This window comes from Microcaecilia unicolor, chromosome 1 (assembly GCF_901765095.1).
Source record: "Microcaecilia unicolor chromosome 1, aMicUni1.1, whole genome shotgun sequence".
Classification (NCBI taxonomy): Eukaryota; Metazoa; Chordata; class Amphibia; order Gymnophiona; family Siphonopidae; genus Microcaecilia; species Microcaecilia unicolor.
The window spans coordinates 551093310-551104894 of record NC_044031.1 but is presented as its reverse complement, the minus strand read 5'-3'; the positions used below and the strand labels follow the sequence as shown (position 1 = coordinate 551104894).

General features: G+C 45.4%; 1 protein-coding gene across 1 annotated transcript in view; it reads left to right on the top strand.

Annotated features, from left to right (window-relative positions):
* Nucleotides 1-468: 468 nt before the first annotated feature.
* The window catches only part of RNF19A (ring finger protein 19A, RBR E3 ubiquitin protein ligase), a 104896-nt gene continuing 93779 nt past the window's right edge, over nucleotides 469-11585 (top strand). Inside the window, exons 1-2 of the mRNA XM_030217305.1 lie at nucleotides 469-709; nucleotides 7388-8147. Coding sequence (XP_030073165.1) covers nucleotides 7573-8147 — 575 coding nt within the window. The 5' untranslated portion in view covers nucleotides 469-709; nucleotides 7388-7572. The remainder of the gene's footprint in view (nucleotides 710-7387; nucleotides 8148-11585) is intronic.

Sequence of the window (11585 nt, the reverse complement as noted above, 5' to 3'; positions counted from 1 at the left end):
TTCCTGTATTGCAACAACCACGAATTTTCGAGGGAAGCGGCCAGAACTCCTGGCTTCCTGATCACAGGGATCTCCTCCTCCGGGATCCAGAGGCCTAGCGCCGAGCAACTAGAACACTTGCTGCTTGTCAGACGAGCCGTACGCCACACCGTAGTTTCGCAACGAGCACCGAACGCACCCGAGGCAGAAGAAACCACCGAACGTGGTCGGGTTAATCCCTAAACCAGGGAAACCGAGAAAGACAACCCACCGAAACCGCAAGCACTAATTTTAGGTTCAGAATTTTACTGGGTTTTTTTTTTTTTGGACAGGTCGGAGAAGGGGAGGAGCTTTAAGTTGAGAGGCCGTTTCCCCATCCCATTCCGGGAATAACCCTTTCGTTCTTTCTAAATCGCGAGACAACGCCGCCAGACTGAGTGGGTGATTGATTGACGTCACTGGAGAGCGTGCGCAGTGGGAGGTGGGGTGGCAGCCTGCTGTATCCAACACAGTTTCGCTGTTTGAGCACGCGCATCTCCCTTTGCTGTAGGTGACGCCAGGCCGGAAAGAGCGGCGAGGCCGTTGCTTTAGAGATTGCAACTTGGAGGAGCGTCGGGCGAGTTGAGACTACGAGCGCGGGGAGGTGGCGCTGCCGCCGCCCTGTTCGGCAACTCGGCTCTCATTTCCTTTTCTGAACTGCCGCTGGGAAGGTTGGAACGTGGAGTGAAAGGTAAAGGACGGCCCAGGGACCGTGGCGGAGCTGGGCTTTTCTTCTCTCGTCCACTCCCAATGTGGTCTGGTTTCTGACTCCAGCCTTTAGGTCAGGCCTGGTTCGAGCCTGGAGAACACGACCGGAGCGCTCTGGAGCTGCTGGGACTATGGTGGCTTCTATCTCTGGGGTCTGGGCTCGCTTTCGGTTGTTGTTGCTGCTCGGATGCCGTGAAGGCTCTCCCAGGCACTGGGGAGGGGGAGTACTCTATACCTTTCACACTTCCAGGGCCGGAACGGCTACAACTTTTAACTTGCCTTAGTGTGAGCGGAACTTGCGATCTGAAAGTGAAGCTCGGATTGGCGAGACTAATTTTTCCTATAAAACATTATTTTCCTGTTCGTGTTTTGTTTACAAGTGGCTTGAAATGTTGCTTGGTTGTATCGACTGTCTTACTACAGTTTTGCCTTGTGTGTCGTTTTTAGTTCCGTGATTGCTTTAGGATTAGTTCAGTTAATTAGTCTTACTAGTTCCGCTTTCAATCGTTATTGTAGTATTCACTTTCAGTTCTTTTATGATTGTAGAAATGAGTATTTTTCACTTTCATATACCTGCTGAGGGTAGTGTAGTTGTCTTTGGAAGTAAAGGGCGATCACGTTAAAGGTGATACTCCCCACCCCCTTTTTTGTTTTCTTTTTTTACTGGAATAATTTAATACTACTACTTAACATTTCTAAAGCGCTACTAGGGTTACGCAGCGTTGTACAATTTAACACAGAGGGACAGTCCCTGCTCAAAGAGCTTACAATCTAAAAGATAATATTTGTGTATTTGTGTAGGCCTTTCAAGTGTTAAAGCAGTACAATACAAATATATTGCACATTGATTTTATTTATGTACCTTGAGACAGAAATCTTAATTAAACAGTATTAAAGGTTAGCAAATAAAAATAAACAATATAATGAAACACATTTTTATTGGTCTGGTTTGACTCTTTTCTTGACTAGCTTTATGTAGCTAATGTCTCCTTGCTTAGATCAGAAGTCCCAAACATAGGAGGCACGGGCAGATGATCAAATATCCTGCGCTGTTCTGAATAGTGCTCTAAAACTTGCAACATAACAGTGCTGTGAAACAACACCCCTATGATTGAAGCTAATATCATGCAAATTTAAGGGTGCTAATGGCTTCGATCATGGGGATACTTCTGTGGGAGGATTGTGGACAGTCTTCCCATGGAAGATTTTTTTGACATGTCCAGGCTGTTTAAAAAAACAAAACCCAGACCTGTCAAACAGCAGAAGAGGTTTGACAGATCCGAGATTTTCTCCCGGTGGTCCAGTGGGACCACTAGCTCTCCTCACCTGCCTCCGCCTACCTCGAATTTGGAGGAGGGAGGGACTAGCACTCCTTCCTCTGTGGGTACCTCCTCAAAATGGTGGAGCCTTGCCCGGTACATCCTAGGATGCACTGGGCAGGGCCTAATTTGCATATAAGCCCAGCGCATCCCACGATGCACCGGGCAGGCGCTGCCATTTTGATGAGCCACCCGCTGAGGTGGAAGGGAGTGCTAGTCCCTCCCTCCTCCAACATCAAGGCACCCGTCACCGGTGAGAAGAGCTAGCGGTCCCAGTGGACCACCAGGGTCTTTTTAGTGTTGGGGGGACGGGCTTAGTTTTGACAGGTCCAGGAGACAATCCATGTCAAACCTCTTCTGCTGATCTCCCCCATTCCTTCCTTGCTTGGCAAACCCAAACTTGGAGCTGGCATAGGGTTGCAGCACGCTTGTTTGACGCACTGCCTGCTGATCATAAGGAAAGAATGTGGGAGACGCTCATTTGCATGCAGTTAGCGGTCAGAACCAGTGAGCTTGTTTCATGTGCTTTCCGGCTCTGATTCTGGGGTGCAGGCAAACGCAGGTGCTAGTCTGGCACTAATGGCCTCTAGCACCTGCATTTGCTTCTGAACATCTGCCCGTTTGTGGTTTTGATTTTATGATATGATAATTTGGGATTTAATAATTGTCTCACTCCTGGAATGACTTGTTTCATTATTTACATAGCACCCTAAACTGGACTGCTGTATGAGAAATTACATATAATAGGTATGATTACGCTGATATGTATGGGGTGATAGAAGACGAAGGGTCATATGTATTATGCAGTTCCCCATATATATGGAATGGGATTTAAACCCTGAGCTTCTGGTTCCCAAACTCCATTAATATTATCACTAGGCTACCTAATATCCACAGTGATAATTTGAGTGTTTCTGTTAATTGTGGTTCAGATAAAATGATTTTGGACCTGTAGTTTTGATTTGCATATTATTTATATTATTTATATTAGCAGTTTTAGTGTACTTATATATTATGGGCACACCAAGAGGCAATCTTTAATTTATATCTTTAGAAGATCAAAAATGTGCAGTGTATTTTAGAACTTTGGTATCCTCCTTGCATTGATTTACAAGATATTTCTTCAGTAGAAGACAGTGTGTGCTTGCTAACTGTAGAAAAAGATAAAATATTGAATGTCACAGTCTGAGTTACAAAATTCATTTTCCCAGCTGAAATTTGTTTTGAGTTTTTTTGGTGTTCACATTAGACACTAGTAGTACAATCAAATACGTAAAAACAGAAGAGGCGCTGTGTTATTTGCTGGGAATTTGCTTTTAAGCTTGGGAAAAGGTAAACTTAAGTTCAGTAGGTGTCAATGTCTTTATTTTTAAGTTACTGTGCTTATTTAGCAAAGTCAGTTTAAGGAATAGGGGTTTCTTGTTTGTTTTAGCATTTAAAGTCTCTATTAACAGTTTCATAGGCTAGCAGTTAAACATGTGGCACTCAGTTCAAAAGACTGAATTGCCCTCATCTCACTGCTCTCTGCATCTTGTTATTGATAGTTTCTTAATTAAGTTACTAATGGAGTAGGAATTTGTAGACTGACGTCCTCTGCAATTAGTTATATTCTAGACTAGGCTAATATTTAATGTTTTTTAAAATTATTATTGTTTGTATTATGTGTAGGTTCCCTTCTTTAGACCTAAGTAGACTATTTCTAAGAGCTAAATTACTGGCTGATAGAGATGAGCCAATTAGAAAGCTAGAAAGTTTAATTAGGGAAAGGGCTTATAAATCAGAGGTCAAATTTTCCCACCCACCCCTGGCCTGAACTTTAAAATGAGGTTTCCTGTGATTATCATGATGCTATGGTAAACTTCAGAATAGTCCATTATCTCCCAATCAGTGAGAGGTCATATGTTTGTACTCGGTGCAAAGAGCTCCTAGCACTCGGAGAACAGGTCCTATCCCTGGAGGCTAGAGGAGCAGAGTTGAAAGAGCAGAGGCAGACAGAGGTATATAGTGGAGGCCTACAGAGACATAGTAGAGAAGTCCCACCTGTAGTCTGGCAACCTCTGTGCGTCCATGGAGGAGAAAGGTCACCTGAAGGGAAAGCATCATCTTAGGGAGACAGGAAGTGATCTTGTAGCCAGGACCTACCCTCCAGAGGATGCAATATCCTCTCACACTGAGAATGTATCTCCAGGGGCTTCTGCCCAGGAGGGAAGGTTTAGGATGGCCATTGTAGTTGGAGATTCACTCATTAGGCATGTAGATAGCTGGGTGGCTGGTGGTCGTGAGGATCACTTGCCTGCCTGTTGTGGCACTTGTCCTAGATAAGATTTTAGACAGTGTTGGGGAGGAGCTGACTGTCTTGGTACAGGCATAGGAAAATGTGGAAAGGAGATTCTGGAAGCCAAATTTAGGCTCTTAGATAGAAAGCTAAAATCTAGGGTAGCTTTTCAGAACTGTTCCCCATCCCACACGCAGGACCAAAGAGGCAGGCAGAGCTCCAAAGTCTCAATTCATGGATGGGATGATTGTGCAGGGATGAGGGTTTTAGATTTGCTAGGAACTGGACAATATTCTTGGGAAGGAGGAGCCTATTCCAAAAGAATGGACTCTACCTTAACCAGGATGGAACCATGCTGCTGGCACTAACATTTAAAAAGGAGAGAGAATAGCTTTTAAATTAGATGGAGGGAATGGGGGGGGGGGGGCAACAGTTGCTCAGGAGTGGTTGTTAAGACTTTTCAGGTGTCTGGTCCCATTTTCAGTACTTAGTCTCTCTGTGGTTGTCTGGTTGTGCTCAAAGGAGTGAACAGTGAGGCTCCAATGCTGTCGCTCATATACTCGACAGTCGTAATGAAACTGTGGCCTGCTCTGTATTCTTAGGATGAAATGTTTGTTGGCAGGTCCCAACCTAAGGGCCCTGTTTACAAAGGTGCATTAGCGGGTTTTTTTAATGCGCCTACAATTAGCACGCTCGCTGTGTAGGTGCCTATAGGGATATTATAGGTGTGTACATGGTTAACGCTCGCTAAAAACGCTAACGCACCTATAGTGCGGCTTAGTAAACAGGGCCCTAAGATTGGATACCGTATGTTTGGGGGAGAAGGGGCAGCTTGGTCGATGTTCCTGTTTTCTTCCTCCCTTGGCTTTACTATTTGAGGCTGGGTTTTCGTAGAAGGGAACTGATGTCATGACCTGACCTTTTCCCATAGGTATGGGAAATGCACAAGTGTACAGCGCTTCGTACGTCTAGTAGCGCTATAGAAATAAGTAGTATAGTAGTAATATACTGCCTTTCTGTGGTACTGTCAAAGCAGTTTAAATATTATGTACAGATACTTGTCTTCCTCCTGCCCTGGCCTAGAAATTTTGGTACACTGTACTCATCTGAACTGATCTAACAGGATGGTAAGGAAGGTGAAATTTGGTCATAACATACAAATTTTCTTTTAACTTCCTGTGCTTGAGTGCTGCTAGACCACTCCAGGACCCACCAGGGAAGACTATGTGTTTGGGATTTTTTTTCTAGGTATTGGTGGCATCTAAGGGGGACCTCATGGGGGTTCTGTTGGCAAACCCAAGGGGAGAGTCTCTTTGACCTCACTAGAATGGGAATCGTTTACTACTGATCTGTATGGTTGCACTTAAGTCTGTGCTTTAAGGTTCCCATGGTGTAATAAGGCTGTGCATTGGTGTGGCGTGATTGTACTACACTATACTATGCTGTTGCAGTGTTCTTCAGTGCTCTAGTGTGGTTTCTTCATGCTTTTGCTTTCACTGTCCATGTTTTTATATTCTGTACAACTGAACGCTACTGCCTTTCAGGTGTTGCAGATCTGTTTTGTTCAGTGGATCTCAACATTTTTTCTCAGGACACACCTGATAGTGCAGGCATATGTGACACACTGCATCCATGACCCTCACGGACCTTTGGACTGACACAGTATAGCAATTCTTGTGAATTAAATGTAAACATGCTCTGCAGCTACAAAACCCCTACCTCCCCCAAACAGCTGCATATCAGAACTTTCTAGATAGAAGTCATTATACAAAAAATATTTTGATTCTCATGTCATCTGAGTAATAGCAACACAAATCTCTCCACTACCAGGCACACTGTAAAATATAAAACCTGAAAAAAATCCTAACATATATGTATCAAACCTGCCATACGACAGTAGCATTATTTCCTGTGATTCAAACAGCAAAAACCCTATCAATGAATAGGCAGCACTACCAATATCACACTGGGCCCTTCATCATCAATACACCTACTACTGGTAAAAGAACAAGTGGGGCTGCTACAGATTTCTACACAAAAATTACATGCCAACAGAATATTACACATCAGTCACACACAAAGCAGACAAACCTGTCCCGAATACATAACAAGGGATCACAAATTTGAAATAGAAATATGAAGACAAATTGTACTGGGAACCCCAAGAAGTCAAACTTCACACATGCTGCAACATTGAAGAAATGAAAAAAGAAATGCATTTTCTTTTGTACTGAACACAGTGTAAATACAGCTGAAATGCACATATTCCAATTAATAAGTTCAGAATAAAATATTTTTTCTTACCTTCATTATCTGGGCATTTTATTTTTCAGTCATGTTGATGCCAGTTTCTCATTTTTTTTTCTCTCTCCTCCTGTCGCTTCCATTCCCTTACTATATCTGTCTGAAATATTGATCTTTTAGCAGTTTCCTCCCCATCTTTTTCTGCTTCTCTACTCAAATGTTACCCTCCTTTCTCACCCTCTTGTTCTCCTTCTCCTTTTTAATTTTTACCTGTCAACTTTCCATTTCCTTCTCTTACCTTGTAACTCTCATTTCCCCTCTCACTGCTTCCATTGCCTCCTATTTCCTTCATGCATTCACTATCCTCCAATCATGCATCTCCTTGACAAGACCCATAGCCTTTCCCACTTTGTTCCACCATTCCCAGCATCTTCCCCCTCAATATCACACCTGCTTTCATTTTAGCCCAGCATCCTCTCTCCCCCCCCCCCCCCCCCACAGAGTAGTATTTTAGCTCTCCTCTGCAGCATCTCCTCTCTTCCCTAATCCCCCTACAATTCTGCATATTCTCTCTCCCCTACCCTCTCTAAACTGCAGCATCTTCTCTCTCTCCTGTTCCTCCTCTCCACCACATGCAGAATCATCTCTCTCCTCTGTTCTCCTCCTCACCACAGTGCAGCAGTATTTTACCTTTATTAGAATCATTGTTTTATATAGGTTGCCTGCAGGGTGGTTTTGTTTTTCTCTCACAAGCATTTTTGGTAAATTGTAAAAAAACAAAACATAAAAACTAAACTGAGTTTTGTTTTTTATCTTTTCACAGAATTTTCTGCATATGGCTTATTGGAAATAAAATATGAAGAAATCATCTAAATGAGGCAGACTTTTCAAACACAGTTTCTTTACAACATGTCTTCGCATTTTTTCTTCTGTTTACATTGATTTTATTTATAAAGATGATCTGGGTTACATGTGAACTTTGACACACATTCAGTGAACACTCAAGAGATGAGTTTGCATCGACAAATGGGTTCAGATCGTGACCTGCAGTCTTCTACTTCCTCTGTTAGTCTGCCATCAGTTAAAAAGGCCCCAAAGAGAAGAATTACATTAGGCTCTCTCTTTCGAAGAAAGAAGGACACAAAACGCAAGTCAAGGGAGTTAAATGGAGGATTGGATGGAATCGCAAGTATTGAAAGCATACACTCAGAATTATGCACGGATAAGAACTCTGCCTTTTCCACATGTACCTCTTCTGATAGTGGAACTACTTCTAACAGTAAAAGTGGAGACTCCTTGGAGTGTCCGTTGTGCCTTCTTCGGCACTCAAAGGACAGGTTCCCAGAAATAATGACTTGTCACCACAGATCTTGTGCAGATTGCTTACGTCAGTATCTACGAATAGAAATTTCTGAGAGTAGAGTTAATATCAGTTGTCCTGAGTGCTCAGAACGTTTTAATCCCCATGATATACGTTTGATACTTAATGATGATATCCTGATGGAAAAATATGAAGAATTTATGCTTAGGCGGTGGCTTGTGGCAGACCCTGATTGTAGGTGGTGCCCAGCTCCTGACTGTGGGTAAGAAAATGCCATTTAAAATATTTCTTTTATTCCCTTGTTAATCTTCTAAGGTATGTTTGTCTACTACATGAAAAATTACCATTGAATTATTGCTTAGTGTCAGCTTCATTGTTCTGAATGAATAGGCAGTTATTCACTCCTACCACCAGATGGAGGTAGAGAAGACTGAATGCCTTAGCTTCTGCACAGATGAATCCAGAAACTGGTGGGTTGTGTCTATCTTCCAGCAGGTGGCGATAGAGATTACCAAATCTGAAGGCAGTGATACCAGATGGCCAGCTCCTCCTTCACTATCTCTATCCCCAGCAGGTGATGTATAGCTTCTGACCAACTCCTGGATTCTTTCTGGGATAGATCCTGGGCTCCTTATTCAGTTGAATTTTGGGGGTGCTTGGCTAAGCAGTATCAGGGGCATACTTGGTAGCCTGGGTCCTTGCCTTACCCTCTGGTCCTCTTCCTCCCAGTGTGTTTGTGCTGGTCTATATCATTCCCCACCGTCTGGGGGGGGGGGGGAGATTCTTAAAGCTTGCACAGGAAAAAAAAAAAGCCAAGAGAAAACACACAGACAGGAATCCTCTGTTTTCATGGAGGTAATTGCCTCAGTCTGCTGAGCCTTTTTGGCAGCGGGCATCTTGCTGGAAGGATCCGCTGCTGCCTGCAAGCATGAGGCTGTTTCCCGAGGTTGGTGAGTACCTTGCCTTTCTTTGCACTTGTGTGTGAGTGGCGGTGTTGAGTGGTATGGCGATGGCAGCGGAGACTATAAAGAGATGTTCCAGCTACGGAAAACAGAGATCTGCATGGGAATTTGTGTGGCAACTGCACTGAAGTTTTGGTGGGTGATGGCACTTTCCTTTCCTCTGAGAGCTCTGCTTCCCATCCGGATGCGTTGGGTGCTCTCGTGGTTTCGGAGGCCTCGCGGGCTGGTGCTGGTTTGAGTGCGTGTTTTGCTTAGAGTACCAGCGCTGCTTTGGGGACTTTCCTGGGGATGGCTGCAGGGTCTACGGGCCCTACTGAGTTGTTTTTTTTTCCTCCCCTGAATGTTTTGTTTTTCTACAACAGGCCTATGTTTTAAAAAGGGCTTTGCCTCAGTTCATTCCTCTTCCTGTAGCTTCTTCCCTGGAGCATGGGTGTAGACTGGGGGGGGGGGGGGTCAGGGGGGCATTGCCCCCCCAAACGACGACAACAACGATGATGACTTATTCTTACCCGCAGCGATGAGCTGGCGGGCGGGGCGCCACTCCAGTAGTAAAAGCAGCAACCAGGCAGGCTTGACTCCGTCCTTCCTTCACTTCCCTGCCCTCTCAGCGTCCCGCCCACCCGAAAGGAAATGACATCAGAGGAAGGCGGGACGCAGAGAGGGCAGGGAAGTGAAGGAAGAACGGAGTCAAACCTGGCTGGTTGCTGCTTTCACTACCGCCACCTGTTTGCCGCTGCACCTTGGTACTAGAGTGGATCGGAAGTAAGCCAGCCTATCTAGTCCACTCTAACGAAGTTAAATCTCTGTTTCCACTCCCCCGCGCAGCCGTCGCCATTCACAAAACACAACAAGCAAACCTGTTAGCTGCTGCATCCACGTTGTCATTCTAAAGAGATGGGAGATGCTGCGAAGCCTAGGTGTGTGGGTGGCTGTCGGAGGTCTCCTCTGCATTCTTCCCCCAAGCACTGCACACCCTCTCTCTGCCGGTTTTTACCTACAGTCTCCTCAGTTGCTAACCTTTGGCCAATCAGGGGACCGTGGTGAAGGGAGGCGGTCCGGGGCTGCTGCATTTCGGGGACGGAAGGAAGGGAGAAGCAGTCAGGAAGGAGGGAGGGTGTGTGGCCACAGTCCGGATGGCAAGGCGTTGATTGATTACAGGGCAGAAGTGAAAGGTTTTCAGGTTTTGGAAGGCAACGGACCAAGCTACAGCAGTGTTGAGAGAGAAGTGGTTCTGGGGCTAAACTGGTTTAGAAGTGGGGCTTCCGCGATCAAAGGGTGCCTTGATCACTACACTCAGGGCTTTACTTGTTTTGAACTAAATTTAGTTCCCGTATATCTTTGGATGGGAACTAACTTGCCAATATTGAGAGAGCTGCTTTATTGAGTCTAAGGAGGTGTTTTGGCACCCTAGTCATTTTGAAATGTTGGCTAGGGGACTGTTCTTTCCCTCTCAATATTGTTACATGGTTGCCTAGATCACTCATTTCTTCCAGCCACTAAAGTAGCCTATAACAAAAGATATAGACAGGAAGGGAACAACAGACCTGATTCTGCAAACACAGTTCATAACAGCATGGGCCAACTCTTTCTCCGTTTCTCCATATTAGCAAATTTATTTGCATATATATATGCAAATGAATTAATATGCCCCGCCCCTTCCTTTGCACCCCCAAATGAAACAGTCGAACTACACCCATGCCCTGGAGGTTTTCTCTGGACCCTTGGAACAGGTGTTGCAGACTTCTACTGAAGATCCAGCTCGAGAGGAGGCAATTGTCCTCCTTGTCTTTGTTGACGTCTTTGACGAGACTTCTTACTCCCTTCTAGGGTAGATGAGCTGGAGGAGGGTGAGTTTATCCAGGAGGAACCTGATGACCCAACCATGGTGCATCTGTTCCATAGGGAGGAATTGCCTTCATTCATTTCTAGTGCCTTGGAGGAGCTGAACATTGCTGACCTGGAGGCGCAAGCTGCAGCTGTGGTGAATTCTAAGAAGGCAAGCACGAGAAAGTCGTCTAAGGTTTTCCCGGTGCATGAGGCCATTCAGGAGCTTATCACGGCCCAGTGATCCGACCCTGATGGAGGTTTAAAGGTGGTTAGGACCATGGCTCGCCTGTATCTGGTTGGTGTGGACTAAGTGGAAAGGTTTGCCCTTCCTAAGGTGGAAACCTTGGTGGTGGCAGTTATCAAGAAGATCACTCTCCCAGTGGTGGGAGTAATGGCATTGAAGGACATTGCAGGATCGGTATTTGGAGGCATTGTTGAAGCGTGCTTTTGAGGTGTCTGCACTAGCTCTACAGGCCTCGATCTGCAGCTCTTATGCGGCTAGAGCGTGCCTTAACTGGTTGCAGCAGGATCTAGAGCAGAACCAGGCCTCGGCTCCTACTTGGAGGGGAGGGGGCGGGAATGTTGCCCCACATGGAGTCAGGGTTAGCTTAATTAGCTGACTCTTTATGCTCTAGTAAATGCCTCGGCCAAACAGATGGTGCTGGTGGTCTCCTCTTGATGGTTGTTGTAGCTCCGTCATTGGGCAGCGGATATGGCGTCAAGCAGTGGCTCACTGGGCTGTCCTTTTGAGGCAGACTCCTAGTTGGGGAGGACCTGTATAAGATTGTCAAGGACTTGGGTGACTGTGTTTTGGAGACTTCCCAAGGATAAGCCCAAGACCGCTCCCTGGGTAGGGGCTTCGAGGCCCCGTCTTTGGGAGACATGCCAGTACAGGCCGGTCTGTCGGGAGT